The sequence below is a fragment of the Dipodomys ordii genome, unplaced genomic scaffold (assembly GCF_000151885.1).
Source record: "Dipodomys ordii isolate 6190 unplaced genomic scaffold, Dord_2.0 Scaffold56, whole genome shotgun sequence".
NCBI lineage: Eukaryota > Metazoa > Chordata > Mammalia > Rodentia > Heteromyidae > Dipodomys > Dipodomys ordii.
This window is the reverse complement of record NW_012267272.1, coordinates 7226535-7242804: the sequence shown is the minus strand read 5'-3', so window position 1 is coordinate 7242804 and position 16270 is coordinate 7226535. Positions and strand designations below refer to the sequence as shown.

Genomic DNA, 16270 nt, shown 5'->3' with positions numbered 1-16270 from the left:
ACACACACACACACACACACACACACACACACACACACCCTGAATGGTTGGCTCTGTGGCTCAAGTTGTAAAATACCAGCCAGTGAGTGAAAGCAAGTGTTGAATACCAAGTTTGAGTCTTGGTCTCAAACATACCTCCAGAAAAGAAAAAGCTGGTTCCCAAATAACTCTCACCCCCAATCCTAGCTACTCCAAAGGCTGAGATCTAAGAATCATGGTTCAAAGCCAGCCCAACAGGAAAGTTTGTGAGACTCTTTATCTCCAATTAATTACAGAAAAAGCTGAAAGTGGACCTAACACTGAAGTGGTAAAGCCCTAGCTTTGTGCCAGAGAAGCCCAGGGACAGCACCCAGGTCCTGAGTTCAAGCCCTAGGACCAGCTTCCCAAAACTCAAACCTCGCTGGGATGGCCTCCCTGTTGAGTTTGTGTGGAAGGTGAAGGTAGCATGTTACCCTTAGGACTGCTGTAAAGAAGGATCCAAGAAGCACAAGAACCTGTTATTAACCAACCAGGGATAATTGGGTGGTGATAGCACAGTTCTAAGGATAGAGACCAAGACTTAACAGCAGCGGGTAAAAAATGGTGCTCTACCATAGAGCTACATGCCTTGAGGAAAGTTGTGTGTGTTTTTTTTTTGGCTGGTCGTGGGGCCTGAACTCTGGGCCTGGGCGCTGTCTCTCAGCTCTTCAGCTCAAGGCGAGTGCTCTACCACTTGGGCCACAGCGCCACTTTTGGCTTTTTCTGCTTATGTGGTGCTGAGGAATTGAACCCAGGGCCTCAGGCATGCAAGGCAAGCACTCTACCACTGAGCCACCTTCCCAGCCCTTGAGGAAAGTTTTATTTTGTCTTGATTAGTTTTAGAGGATTTCACACATGGTAGACTTGCTTTTTTGCTTTTAGGTCTATGGAAAGGTGAAAATCTGGTAGAAAGGCCTAAGAGGAAGAAAGCTGCTCAGTGCATACAGGCAGGAAGCAGAGAGAACTCTGCTTTGAAGAAAGGTACTGACTGCTGTCATTATCTCAATAACCATGACTCATGGACAGCAGTGGCCTCTACAGGCCAACCACATTCATACCCAGGTAGATGCATATTATGTGAATTCTGGTCTGCCAAGATGAAATCTTCAGGATCTTGCTCAGGAGAAAGACCAATCAAAGAAAAGGCAGAAGAGCAGGGCGCTGGTGGCTCACGCCTGTAATCCTAGCTACTCAGGAGGCTGAGATCTGAGGATCACAGTTCAAAGCCAGCCCAGGCAGGAAAGACCGTGAGACTCCTATCTCCAATAAACCATCAGGAAACCGGAAGTGGCGCGGTAGCTCAAGTGGTAGAGCACTCGCTTTGAGCTGAAGAGCTGAAGGACAGAGCCCAGGCCCAGAGTTCAAGCCCCACGGCCGACCAAAAAAAAAGAAAAGAAAAGGCAGAAGAAAAATGAACCCTGACTGAAGCTTGTGATAGGAAGATAGGTACAGTTTAGAGGAATACCAGTTCCTGGGCCTCATCTCCAGATTGTTCCAGAGATTCAAATTACATTTCTGCCTTGGGATGATCTTGGATGTTCTTGTGGCTTGAACTCTGGCCTTCTCTGAAGTTACTTGTGTTTTATTGCCACTGAAGGCTAGGGTTCTCTCAGTTAAGACAAAACATCACTTTTTTTGCTGGGTAACTGGAGATGAGTCTCACAGAAAGCTGGGCACCTGTGGCTCATGCCTGTAATCCTAGCTACTCAGGAGGCTGAGATCTGAGGATCATGGTTCAAAGCCAGCCTGCAGGAAAGTCCCTGAAACTCTTTATCTCCAATGAACCACTAGAAAACTGGAAGTGGCACTGTGGCTCAAGCGGCTTGAGCTGCAGAGATGAGGGATAGTGTCCAAGCCCAGAGTTCAAGCCCCATGACAGACTCCCCCCCCTCCAAAAAAAAGTCACACTTTCCTGCTCAGGCTTTGAACCGAGATCTTCAGTTCTCAGCTTCTTGAGTAGCTAGGATTACAAGCATATGAGCCATCAGTGCCACCCAGCTTCGATGTCTGTTTCTCCGCTGTTCCACTATTGTCACATTTCTCTACCTCATTCTGCAGAATGCTGTGTCACTGTTGTCCACTGAGAGCCATCTACAGTTTTCTCTTCTGGGTCCTGTTTCACACTTTTTCTTCTCAACTTGCATTTTGAGCAGATAACAAGACAAGAGGAATCAAACCCAGGGCCTCATGCACGCAAGTCAAGCACTACCACTGAGCCACCTGTTTGGTTTTTGTTTGTTTTTGGTCGGTCATGGGGCTGGAACTCTGGGCCTGAATGCTATCCCTCAGCTCTTCAGCTCAGGGCTAGAGCTCTACCACTTGAGCCATAGCACCACTTTGGGTTTCTAGTATTTAATTGGAGATAAGATTCCCATGAACTTTCCTGCCTGGGCTGGCTTTGAACCATGATCCTCAGATCTCAGCCTCCTGAGTACCTAGAGTTACAGGCATGAGCCACTGTCACCCATGGCTTTTAAAGAATTAAAGTAGCTTCTTGAACTCAGACACACAAAGCTGTAGCCTGATATTTTGTAGTTTAGTTTCTCTTTATCTTTGATTTGTTCTTTAGATAGAGCTGCCATTGTGGCTCAAGTCAGTGGAAAATAAGAAACTACCTTACTACAACTGTAATATGATGACAGTGGTCGAACATGACCTGTAGTGACTATAAATCTTTAAGATAGTGGTAAAGTGCTTGCAATAAGGTGCAAAATTCTGTTTAGCAACACAACAAAAAGCAAAATACATTTATAAACAAGTAAAAGATTTAGTACTTCAATCTACAGACTGGCCGGTAGGTGATTTTGGCCACACAGTCCAGGTTCCCTTTCGGTTTTCTTGCTTCTTTCACTGGGAAAATGTCTTAGCACGAGCTCTCTAGGACTGGCTTTTCATCTAGCTTTGTGGTCCCTTTTCCAGGTATTTTATGCACGGGGTTTGTAAGGAAGGAGATAACTGTCGCTACTCCCACGACCTCTCTGACAGTCCGTATGGTGTAGTGTGCAAGTATTTTCAACGTGGGTACTGTATTTATGGAGACCGCTGCAGGTAAGAACTTGTTTAGGAATTCATTTTTTTGGTTCAAGGATGGGTTAGGAGAAGAAAGAAATGTAAAAATGCCTAGTTTTATTTTTTGGGGGGTCCGGTCAGGGGGCCTGAACTCTGGGCCTGGGCACTGTCCCTCAGCTCTTCAGCTCAAGGCTAGTGCTCTACCACTTGAGCCACAGCGCTACTGCCAGCTTTTTTCTTTTTGCTTATGTGGTGCTGAGGGATCGAACCCAGGGCCTCATGCATGCAAGGCAAGTGCTCTACCACTGAGCCACCTTCCCAGCCCCTAAAATGCCTAGTTTTATACATAATACCATTAAACTATTTAATACTTTCAAAAGGACTCCTTTCCACCAAGAGGGCTAGATGTGGTGGCATCTGCTTGGCACCTTCCCAGCTCCTGGTGTTTGTTTTTTTTTTTGTTGTCGTTTTCTTTTTGGTCGGTTGTGGGGTTTGAACTCTGGGCTTGGGCGCTGTCCATGCACTCTTCAGCTCAAGGTGAGCGCTTTACCGCTTGAGCCACAGCACCACTTCCGGTTTTCTAGTGGTTTGTTGGAGATAAGAGTCTCACAGACTTTATTGCCCAGGCTGACTTTGAACCAAGATCCTCAGATCTCAGCCTCCTGAGTAGCTAGGATTACAGGCATGAGCCACTGGTGCCTGGCTACTTTTGGTGTTTTATTATAATAATTACTATTTTTGTTTTGTCTTGTTGGTTGTGGGGCTTTGGGCCTGGGCCTGGACACTGTCCCTGAGCTCTTTAGCTCAAGGTGAACACTCTGCCACTTGAGCCACGGGACCACTTCCGGTTTTTTGGAAGTTTATTGGAGAAGAGTCACACGGACTATTTACTGTCCAGGTTGGCTTGAACTGTGATCCTCAGATCTCAGCCTCCTAAATAGCTAGGATTACAGGAGTGAGCCACCAGCGCCCAGCTATTTTTTTAAACAAACTTAATAGTAAATATTGGTGACCTATCATATATATAATCCTAGCTACTAAGGCTGAGATCTGAGTTTGGAGCCAGCCCAAGCAGGCAAGTCTGAGAGACTTTAACCTCCAGATAACCAGCAAAAAGCCAGAACTGGAGATATAGCTCAAATGGTAGAGCACTATCAGCAAGATAGCTGACTAAGAGCACAAGGCCCTGAGTTCAAGCCCTTGTACTGGTATACACACACAAAAGATGAAAAGACAGGAGATACAGTTCAGTGGTAGAGTGTTTGTCTATCATACAGAAGATCCTGAATTCAATCCTCAGTACTACAGGAGGGGAGATGAAGAAAGAGAACTAATATTCTTATATCTTATTCATTTAAAAATATGAATATATATATGTCCCTCCCCCCTTTTTTTTGGTGTTGGTCCTGGGGCTTGAAGTCAGGGCTGTCCCTGAGTTTTTTTTGCTCAAGGCTAGTACAGCTAGTACAGCTCCACTTCTGGTTTTTTGGTGGTTAATTAATTGAAGATAAGAGTCTCATAGAATGATCCCATATCTTGACTGTGGCAAACAATGTTTCAGTCATCATGGTTGTGCGAGTTGTGTGTGTGTGGTGCCATTTGTGTTCTGTTGGATACCCTGTTAGATAGAAAAAAGGATGTTGTACCATTTGTAAGGAAATGGGAAGACTTGGAAACATTGAACAAGAAGAAACATAGGTTGCATGGTTCCCCTCATTTGTAGTAACTAGAATATGCCTATAAATCTACAAGTATACACACTGGCTGGTCAAAAATTACACTGGGGGCTGGGAAGGTGGCTTAGTGGTAGAGTGCTTGCTTGCCTAGCAGGCATGAAGCCCCAGAGTTGGATTCTCCAGTACCCATAAACAGAAAAGCCAGCAGTGGTCCTAGTTCAAGCCCCAGGACTGGGGAGAAAAATACACTGGGATGTGATAAATTATATAGGACTCTAGACAGTCAGTCAGTCACACAGTGAGACCAGAGGAGGATATTCATATGAGAGGATTACAAAGACTAGCTATATGCATATAACGTGAACTCCAAGAAATGGAAACAGATTTTGTTGTTGTTATTATAGTTGCTGTTTTTTTGGTTGTTGTTGTTTGTTTTGTTTTGATTTTTGCCAGTCCTGGGGCTTGAACTCAGGGGCCTGGGCACTGTCCCTGAGTTGCTTTTGCTCAAGGTAGCACTCTTAGTATTTGAGCCACAGTGCTACTTCCAGCATTTTCTGTGTATGTGTTACTGAGGAATTGAACCCAGGGCTTCATGCATACTGGGTAAGCACTCTACTGCTAAGCCACATTCCCAGCCCTGTAGTTGCTGTTTTTGTCTTTTTTGTCTCTGAGAGGATAAGGGTTAAGGACAGAAAAGGTGTGGGACAAAGGTTGAACAAATAAGGCAGTGGTACTGTTAGACACTGGAAAAAACGGTACAATTTGTGGATGGGGACAGCTGGGAAAATCTGGGACAGAGCAAGGAAAAAGGTGACATGGTTCAAAAAGAAATGTATTCATTACCTCACTCCTGTAACTGTCACCCTCTGTGTATCACCCCTACAATGACAATATAATATTTTAAAAACAGACATGGTTTCCTGGCTTTGAACCATGATCCTCAGATCTCACTCAGCCTGCTGAGGAGCAGCTAGGATTACAGGCATGAGCCACTAGTGCCCAGCTATGCTTAATGCTGTGTGTTTTGCTGGTTGTGTGTCTTGAATGCAGTGCCTGGGTGCAGTCTGAGCTTTTTTGCTCAAGGCTAGTGCTCTGCTACTTTGAGCCATAGCTTCTTCCAGTTTTTGAGTAGTTCACTGGAGATGAGAGTCTGAGACTTTCCTGCCCGGGCTGGCTTTGAATTGCAGTACTCATCCCCACCAACATTTGTGGTTGGAATTCATGATGTTGGCCAGTTGAACTGGAGTGAGATGGAATCTCAGCATTGTTTTGATTTGTATTTCCTTTGTCAGTGATGATGAATTTCTTTCTTTTCTTTTTTTTGCCCATCGTGGGGCCTGAACTCTGGGTCCCTCAGCTCTTCAGCTCAAGGCTCTAGTGCTCTACCACTTGAGCCACAGTGCCATTTCCAGCTTTTTCTGCTTATGTTGTGCTGAGAAATCGAACCCAGGGCCTTATGCATGCAAGACAAGCACTCTACCACTGAGCCACCTTCCCAGCCCCCTCATGTATTTCATCTTTGCCGTTTTTACCTCTTCTGAGACTAGTGCAAAGGTTAGAAGCAGTTGTAATCAAGGCTGCTTCCAGGGCTGCTTGTAACATTCTGCCTCAGAGTGCTGAGAGCCAGAGGGGTCAGTTTTTCTGGTATTTTTTTGTTGCTGTTGGTTGTGAGGCTCGAACTCGGGTCTTGGATGCTATCCCTCAGCTCTTCTGCTCAAGGCAAGCACTTTAGCACCACTTTGGTTTTCTGGTGGTTAATTAAAGATGAGAGTCTCAGACTTTCCAGCCGGGGCTGGCTTTGAACCACAATCCTCAGAATCTCATCCTCCATAGCTATCCAGGTGGTGCCATAGTCCTGTTAGATCACCATTCAGCAGTAGACTTCTGTTTAGGACTTGAGGAAAACTTTTCTTCTCTTTTCCTCATTTTAGAAAATGTCTAGGTATATTTATTACTTGGGCACTGTCCCTGAACTTCTGATTTTATGTTTATGTGGTCCTGAGGAATCCAACTCAGGGCTTCATGCACACTAGGCAAGCACTCTACCATTAAGCTACATTCCCAACCTCTACTTTATTGTTTAATGATGCAGTAGATGTGGGCAAGGCTGGTAGGGTCCGAGAGCAGCTGCAGTGCTTTTCTTTTTTTTCTTTTGGCCAGTCTTGGGGCTTGAATTCCAGGCACAGGGTGCTGTTCCTAAGCTTCTTTTGCTTAAGGCTGGTGCTCTACCACAGTATCACTTCCGGCTTTTCTGAGTAGTTTGTTCTAGATAAGTCTCTAAGACTTTTCTGCTTGGGCTGGCTCTTCTAACCACAATCCTCAGACCTCAGTCCTCATGAGTGGGTGAGATTGCAGGCATGAGGCCACTGCCCCACCCAAGTGTTTATTTTTAAATTATTGAAAAATGTCAAAGCCAGACACTGGTGGCTCACACCTATAAATAAGCCTACCTACTTAGGAGGCTGGGGTCTGAGGATCACAGGTTTGAAGTCAACCTTTGAAGGAAAGTCTATAAGACTCTTACCTACAATTCACTAGTACAAAACCACAAGTCTAGAGCTGTGACTCAATTGGTACAGCTCCAGAGTTAAAAAAAAAAAAAAAAACTAGGGGGCTGGGAAGGTGGCTCAGTGGTAGAGCGTTTGCCTTGCATGCCTGAGGCCCTGGGTTCGATTCCTCAGCACCACATAAGCAAAAAGGAAAAAGCTGGAAGTGGCGCTGTGGCTCAAGAGGTAGAGCACTAGCCTTGAGCTGAGGGACAGCACCCAGGCCCAGAGTTCAGGCCCCACGACCGGACCCAAAAAAAATGTAGGCTCTACCCTAAAACAAAACAAACCATGGTCCACAGAACCATGAAATACTCTTTTCCCTCAGGTACTAGGGCTTAAACTTGGCCTCACACTCATTTGGCTTTTTTTGTTGAGAGCTGACACTTGAACCATATTCTCCACTTTCAATTTTTTACTGGTTAATTGGAGACAAGTCCCCAGGTGTCTTCAAACAGAACCTCACATCTTAGTCTGCTGAGTGGGACCATGGTCACAGGTTTGATTCCAACCATATGCTTCATTAGCACTGCTTCACTGCAGTAGCCTCCAGTCACACGCTGCAGCTGACAGCAGTTCAGGCTTACACCGAGCATAATTGATACTCTCAATGTGAGGCTAGAAGAGCTGAGCTTTATCAAAAGCAGCAAGTTGTTTCTTAAAGTAGGGTTCTTCCCTGTTTTGGAGAGAAGTTTAATGTTTGTAGATGAAAAGAATGGGGAGGGCTGGGATGTAGCTCTGTGGCAAAGCGCTTGCCTAGCAAGTGCAATGTCCTGGGTTCGATCCCCAGTACCAAAAAAGAAAAGACAAAAAAATACTGTCAAGAAAAGAATGGGGAGACTGGAGAACGCAAAAATTGAAAGCAGTGATGTGTAGATATGGAAAAGATTAATTCTGTACATTATATAAGTACATTTTTCCTTTTCATGTTGATATAAAATACTCCCCTGTATCAGACTGAGGGAGTATGTGTGCACTAAAGTTTGGAAAGAGTTTACAAACAGCAGAGAAGGGACAGGGAATGTGGCTTAGTGGTAGAGTGCTTGCTTAGCATGCATGAAGCTCTGGGTTCGATTTCTCAGTATCACATACACAGAAAAGGCCGGAAGTGGCCCAGCTAGCCTCGAGCACAGGGACAGGGACAGTGCCCAGGCTCTGAGTTCAAGCCCTCAGGACTGGCAAAATAAAAAAGATAATAAAAAACAAACAGCAGGGAGGAACTATGTATAGTTGGATAGTAAACATACTTCTAATGATTTGCAGATATGAACACAGCAAGCCATTGAAACAGGAAGAAGCGACTGCTACAGATCCGAGCACAGAACCATCTCTAGCTGCTTCAAGTCTCCCTTCTGGAGTTGGACAGCTCACGGAAATGGATACCGGCAAAGCTGAGTCAGGAAACCCAAACCTTGCAGCTGTAGGTGGGGCAGGTCCCGAGGACTGGGTGAATGCCATCGAGTTCGTTCCTGGGCAGCCATACTGCGGCCGGAGTAAGTATTGTCAGAGGAGAAAAGTCCATGAAACACTTATCTCCAATTAACCAACAAAAAGCCAGAAGTGGAGCTAGCCTTGAGTAGGGGGAAAAAAAAAATCCAAGTGAGCTCAAGGCCCTGAGTTCAAGCCCAAAAAACAAATACTAAGGGGGAATGTGGGAACAACCAAGTTTCAATAGACTATGCTGGAGCTGAAGTAAAATTTAGGTTAGGTTGTCAGTTGCCTGTAGTTCTTTTGTATATCCATCTGCCTTGCTTGTTGCGGCCTTGACTGTTCTTCTGTGTTTGCAGCTGCCCCTTCCTGCACTGAAGCACCCCTGCAGGGCTCAGGGGCTGAGGTGGAATCTGAGAAGGAGCAGGCGGCAGTGGAAAGCAAGAAGCAGCTGTGCCCTTATGCTGCGGTGGGAGAGTGCCGCTATGGGGAGAACTGTGTGTATCTCCATGGCGACGCATGTGACATGTGTGGGCTGCAGGTCCTGCACCCCATGGATGCAGCCCAGAGGTCACAGCACATCAAAGTAAGTGCAAGTCCTCTCTGGGCTAATGGGATGGTAGGTCAGGAAGTCATGGTACCCTCTGGGTATGGTGGTGCACACTCTAAATCACAGCACTGGGGAGACGGAGGCAGAGGGTTGCAAGTTGAAAACTAGTCTATGATTAGCACAACTCTGTTCCAAGAAAAAAAAGTCATGTTTTGAGAAACTCAGGCTGTCTTTTTTTTTCCTCCCTCCTACCCAGGCTATTTTTTTTGGGGGGGGGGTTGCTAGTCAGGCTTGAACTCAGGGACTGGATACTATCCCTGAGCTTCTTTGTGCTCAAGGCTAGCACTCTACTACTTGAGCCACAGTGCCACTCTTGGCTTTTTCTGTGGTACTGAGGCATCAAACCATCAGACTATTTTTTTGGTTTGTTGGGTTTTTTTCTTTTGCTGGTCCTGGGACTTGAACTCTGGGCCTGAGCACTGTCCCTGAGCTTCTTTTGCTCGAGGCAAGCATTAAGTCAGCTTAATTAATTAATTAAATTATTAATTAATAATTAAACTTTCCATCTAGAAAACAGAAAATTAACAGTATGAAAACCTTCCTTCAACGTGGTGGACAGCAAAGGTAGAAGTTGCTGTTTAGGGTAGAAAAAAATTTGAGTAATTTTTCAATTCATGAAATTGAGTACTTCTAGTTTGATTTTAGCGTATTGTGGGGTCCTGTTTTCTAGAATTTATTTTTATTATTGTAGAGGTGATACACTCACATACATCAGATAATAAGTACATTTCCTTTAGTACAGTGTCATCCGTTCTCTCATACTCTCCCATTTCTACCCACGAGTTGCACAGTTCACTTCATCATTGTCCAGTCACTTGTGGGATCCTTTTATAGGTGGATTGCACTTGGGTTCACCTGTGAAGAAAGCAGAATGAGTGGTGTGTTTGTGTGCATATGTGCGGGTACACCAGTAGCAGTACTTGAACTCTGGGCCTGGGCATTGTCCCTCTGCTCTTCAGCTCAGGGCTAGCTTTCTACCACTTGAGCCACAGCACCACTTCCATGGACTTTCCTACCCGGGCTGGCTTTGAACCTCTGTCCTCAGATCTCAGCCTTCTGAGTAACTTAAGATTACAGGCATGAGTCACCTGTGCCCAGCAGAGTCTCACTTTTCTACTCACTCAGTCTCCTGAGTAGCTAGATTACAGGCATGAGCCCACTGATCCCAGCCAGAAAGTAGAGGTTTTTGTGAGGAGTAAGGCTGGGAATGGAGGGTTTAGTACCTATTCCAGAGCTTGTGTCCCTGAGCTTTTCCACTCAAGGCTGAAACTCTACCACTTGTCATACTTCATGTCTTACCTTTTGCAGGATAATAGATTAGATTCTCACAGACTTTCCTCTCCAGGCTGGCTTTGATCCTCATATTTTAGTCTCTTGAGTATCTAAGATTACAGGTGGTCCCCCTGTGAGAAAGCAGATAATTAAGTGAGATCAGGAGCAGAGTCCTTTGAGGCATTGAAGTCTCAGGATTGCAGATACCTGACAGTGCATCTTCTCACCTTTCCTGCAGTCCTGCATTGAGGCCCACGAGAAGGACATGGAGCTCTCGTTCGCCGTGCAGCGCAGTAAGGACATGGTGTGTGGCGTCTGTATGGAAGTGGTCTATGAGAAGGCCAATCCCAGTGAGCGCCGTTTTGGCATCCTCTCCAACTGCAACCACACCTACTGTCTCAAATGCATTCGCAAGTGGAGGAGTGCTAAGCAATTTGAGAGCAAGATCATAAAGTGAGACTCCTCTCCAACCTTCATCTGTGCTTTCTCTTTGGGGGAAGAATTTATAGTATTGGTGCCAACTTCCAGCCAGGTGGACTTCATTTGAATGCATGCATTTGACCTTAAACCTGAGGAACTTGAATCCTTGTATTTCAGCTACCTGCTAGGTTAGTCAGTCTTACCTATCTAGTTTTCTTTAAGGAATTTCATGCTTTTTCTGAGGAGATTGTTAAACGAAGTAGCCAGTTTGTTTACGCTCTATGAACAAGCCTTATGTCGCTCTGAATGTATGTTAACTCACGTTTTTAGGTTTCTTTTCCTATTCTATCCATTAAGCTAGCCAGTATAGTCCACCATCCTTTATTAAAGATTGTTCTCCTAACTGAACAAAAACTACATAGAGCAAAGTTACAAGAAAATAAATTTATTTAAAATGAAAGAAAAAGTCTGTGTGAAATGTCTTTTTTTGCTTAAACCAGGTTTTTTTCTTTTTTCTTCCCAATGAGCTAGCTAGCCGTTGGGTTGGATTTGTAAAGCAGTTTGTCTTGCCTCTAGAGAAGGGACAGCAGGTGCCAGCGGAACCTTTTCAGGAAGTGTCCTGGGCCTCTCAGCTCCATCTCCTGGCTGGAGGCAGCATGGGGTCTGGGGAGGTGTGTTAAAGTGCGTGCACTGCAGCCTGTTCCTTGTCTCCCAGGTCCTGCCCCGAATGCCGCATCACATCTAACTTTGTCATTCCAAGTGAGTACTGGGTGGAGGAGAAAGAAGAAAAGCAGAAACTCATTCAGAAGTACAAGGAGGCCATGAGGTATGAGCACCTTGCGAGAAGGGCTGTGTGGAGCAGTGCCTTCTTCCTACACTTCACTTCCCAGTACTGTTTGCATTTTCACCCCTCATGGCTCTGTCTCTGCCTATGATGCAATCTTGGGGTTACATTCCAAGGGACATGAAATGAGTCTGCTACTGGTAGTTAAACCTGGGGAGTTTCTGCTTGGTTCTGGGTCCATGTTAACATCTGTCCTCTTATTATCTTGGTGTGTTGTCTTTCTAGAATATTTTCACTCTTCCTGACTATTTCTAGTCAGTTTTGCCCATCAGTACACGTTTCTATTAAGCCACACTGAGGAGCGCTGTGAGGTGTGCCTCAGCCTCCAGAGATTGCACACAATCTGTTCCACGCCTGAAGCCCACTGTGAACAAGGTGTGCACTATTTTCCTTTCCAGCAACAAGGCATGTAGGTATTTCGATGAAGGACGCGGGAGCTGCCCATTTGGGGGTAATTGTTTCTACAAGCATGCGTACCCCGATGGCCGGAGAGAAGAGCCGCAGAGACAGAAAGTGGGAGCCTCGAGGCGATACCGGGTAACTGATTTTCTCATGAGGGGAAAATATACACGCTAGTTGTACACATTATGTTATAGGGGAAACAACACATAGGACTAAGTTTAAGGAGGAAACAAGCCTTGGAGAACTTATTGGGTGGGGTGGGGGGCGGGGGAGGGGGAGGAGACAGGACACCCAAGTGCTGAGGACCTTAGCCTGATTGACAGCAGGTGGCTGGAGGGGAGATGGAGATGGGACCAGAAATGAGAACTCTTCGGATGCTGTAGATGGCTTGTGTTACAAGCCACTGGCTAGAAGACACCACCGCCATGCAGTGCCATCCCCTATCAAGGGCCTTGTCTTTTACAGGCCCAACGAAGGAACCACTTCTGGGAGCTCATTGAGGAAAGAGAGAACAGCAGCCCCTTTGAAGACGAAGAGGAGGTTGTCACCTTTGAGCTGGGCGAGATGTTGCTTATGCTTCTGGCTGCAGGTGGGGACGACGAGTTGACAGACTCTGAGGATGAGTGGGACTTGTTTCACGATGAGCTGGAAGATTTTTATGACTTGGACTTATAGCAGCTTTTGCGTGCTGTGAGAACTGCTCTGCCAGGCCTCAGACCATAGCTGTCCCCTGTGCTGTGTGGCGCTGCGTGTGGCTCTCCCAGGCAGGCTTCTAAACTCCAGGTGCTGTAGTGATCATTACCTAGGGCCTGCTCCTCCACCCCTCACCTTTCCCCCCCAACAGTGTGTCGTTTTTTTCTGTTTCAAAAAGTTACAAAAATAAATCTTAAAGTTAGTGGGTTTTTTTTTTTCTTTTTGGTAACATGACTATAACTGTCAGACAGTGTAGGTTTGTTGCGTCTTCTGTTTTGAGGCAGATTGTGTTGATGGACTTTTCCACACCCTGGGTTGAAACAAGTTCAAAACCGCTGTGCTTTGGGGTCCAGGGACCTGAGCTGGCATTAGCTTTCTGTTTTGGACATGGACACAGAAGGTGATTCTTGAGGTTTCTAGTGAAGTCTGCATGTCTGTTTTTTTTCCTCTCTGTCCCCAACCTGGCAAATCCCCACCACAAAGCCTGTCCTGTGGTTTTGGTCTCTTGTTTAATGACACACAAGGAAAATCATGAAAGAAAGGTGAGGTGGAGGACCATCGGTGAAGGCCCCCGTGGCCTAGTGTGGGAGGGGGATGGGCGCTGCTCCCATCCCCACAGATCCAGTGTTAGCCATAGAGGCTCAACATGGGCTAGTGGTTTCATTTCAGCCTTGTGTGGCAGGTGGGACTACACAGTGTGTCTGTAGTGCTAGCTCTGTCTGTCTGTCCTATCATTGAGAAATGAGACTCAACATAAGAGGCCAAACAACCTGCCTAACTCATACAGCAGAGCAGTTCAAGCTGGGTCTTGGATGCACCATCTTAATTTAAATGTTTGTGGTCTACCTTTTCTGGTCCAAGCATTGTGGAAGAACCCTTGTCCTCACGTGAGGAGTTCTGTTGTCAGGTTTTGGTGTTTGTTTCCTGTGGGTGTTTGCCTCCCACCCCTGAGTTTCGCAGGTAGACTGTTTTCTAAGGTGTTTACTGTAGTGGAGTAATGGACTTGCAGTCATAAGTCACTCTTCGCCACGAAAGGGGGAGGGCATGGAGATCCACGGGACAGGATAAAGTTAAGTTGTTAGAATTCCTTGGTGGGAAATTTTACCTTTGCATTTTTGTTGCTGTTTCCTAAAAATAACTTGGGAGATGGTCCTGACGTGTCCATCCTCTGCTTCTAACCTGGGCTCCCACCCATTCTTTCACCTTAAGAGAAAAGAAAAATGAAGTCATTGTTGCAGAGGTCTCTGTATTTTGCAGCTGCCCTTTTGTAAGAAGCACTTTTCCCAAATAAAACAATTTAAAAAAAGGCTGGCGTTGTGTGTTGTGAAATGAGCTATTCTGAAGCATGCAGATCTGAAGGACAACTACTGGTTCCTACACCTGGGGTAGAGGCTGGCTGGGGCAAGAGGCTTCTTTACACACACGGAATCTGCTAGAAACTGTACAAGAAGCCATGCATGGTAGTGCATGCCTATAATCCTAGCTACTCAGGAGACAGAACTGAAGCTCTGAGTTTGAAGTCAGGAAAGTTAGTGAGATTCTTAATCAGGAATGAAGCACCAAAAAAAAGGCTGTGGCTCAAGTGGTAGAGTCCTAGACTTGAGCTGAAAAGCTGAGGCACAAGTGCCCGGGTGCCTGAGTTCAAGCCCCAATACCAGCACAAAAAAGAAGTAGGAAGGAATGCTGCTTAGAGACATAGGGGAACAAGCAGGACCAGCTGGAACCACCCAGCTTTTTGCTTATTGCAGGGTCCACAAGACTTCTGGCTGGGAAAGACACCACTCATGGCCATGCACATCTGCTGAACCTGCCCCCAGTGCCCAGAAAGAAAGCCGTAGAACTGGCATTTTGAAAGTGTGTGTGTGTGTGTGTTTAATGAAAACCATCTTTTGACTCATGTGTGTAACTCTCAGATGGGGATGTGTATGTGCACGCATGCAAGACCCCAATACTGGGTCTTGAACTCAAGGCCTTTGATCCTTTTTCGGTGTGGGGGGGGCAATCCTTGGGCTTGAACTCTGGGACTGACACTGTCCTGAGCTTCTTTTGCTCCAGGCTAGCACTCTACCACTTAAACCACAGCGCCATTTCTGGTCTTTTCTGTGTATGTGGTACTGAGGAATCAAACCCAGGGTCTCATGCATGCTAGGGAAGCACATTACCAGGCTTGGATGGCACTTTTTGCAAGTTCTTTCTGATGCATGCACACACACATGCCTGCCTTTGACCTTTTTTTCTTTTGGTTGGTCATGGGACTTGAACTCGGCTTGGGAACTGTCCCTGTGCTCTTCAGCTCAAGGCGAGTGCTCCACCACTTGAGCCACAGTGCCACTTCGAGTTTGCTACTGGTTTATCGGAGATAAGACTGGGACTTTCTTGCCCGGGCTGGCTTTGAACTGTGATTCTCAAATCTCAGCCTCCTGAATAGCTAGGATTACAGGCCTGAGCCACTGGTGCCTGGTTTTTTCTTTTTTTGGGGGGTGGTAGTGGTCATGGGCTTGAACTCTGGGCCTGGGCGCTGTCCCTGAGCTCTTCAGCTCAAGGCTAGCGCTTTACCATTTGAGCCACAATACCATTTCCTGACCTTTTACTCAAGTCTAGCGCTCTACCACTTGAGGAACAGGCTTTCTGAGTAGCTAGGATTACAGGCATGAGCCACCAGTGCCATCTGCTTCTGACTTTTTGGTGGAATCTCAGTACTGCTGGGTGCTGGTGGCTGAGATCTGAGGATTGAGGGTCCAAAATAGGCCAGGCAGGACTTTTGTCAGTTGTGGGGCCTGAAATTGGCCTGGGCGCTGTCCCTCAGCTCTTCAGCTCAAGGCTAGCACTCTACCACTTGCCACAGTGCCACTTAGAGCTTTTTCTGCTTCTGTGGTGCTGAGGAATTAAACCCAGGGCCTCATGCATGAGAGGCAAGCACTCACCACCTTCCCAGGCCAAGACTATGAAGACTCATCTCCAATTAGCCACCAGAAAAAGACAAGTGGTACTGTGGCTCAAGTGGTAGAGTGCTGGCCTTGAGTGAAAAAGCTCCAGGACAGCACCCAGAAAAAAAAGAATATCACAACTTTCCTAAGTAGCTAGGATAACAGACGGAGTCTGGGAACCCAGCTAAGAAAAGCTCTGTGTGTGTGTGTGTGTGTGTGTGTGTGTGTGCGCGCGCGCGCGCTCACACTGGTGCATGAGTAATGGTCTATGATCACAAATTGGTTACTGGACATGGCAAGTGTTGGTATCGCTCTCTTTTTTTTGTCAGTTGTGGGGCTTGAACTCTAGGCTTGGGTGCTGTTCTTGTGCTCTTCAGTGCCACTTCCGGTTTTCTAGTGGTTTATTGGGGATAAGAGTCCCATGG

The 16270-nt window shown here is 46.2% G+C and overlaps 1 protein-coding gene across 1 annotated transcript in view; it reads left to right on the top strand.

Moving 5' to 3' along the window:
* Window positions 1–13120, top strand: part of Mkrn1 (makorin ring finger protein 1) — a 24521-nt gene extending 11401 nt beyond the window's left edge. Inside the window, exons 2-8 of the mRNA XM_013021684.1 lie at window positions 2938–3066; window positions 8513–8742; window positions 9037–9263; window positions 10798–11012; window positions 11695–11805; window positions 12222–12360; window positions 12691–13120. Coding sequence (XP_012877138.1) covers window positions 2938–3066; window positions 8513–8742; window positions 9037–9263; window positions 10798–11012; window positions 11695–11805; window positions 12222–12360; window positions 12691–12900 — 1261 coding nt within the window. The 3' untranslated portion in view covers window positions 12901–13120. The remainder of the gene's footprint in view (window positions 1–2937; window positions 3067–8512; window positions 8743–9036; window positions 9264–10797; window positions 11013–11694; window positions 11806–12221; window positions 12361–12690) is intronic.
* The last annotated feature ends 3150 nt before the right edge of the window (window positions 13121–16270 follow it).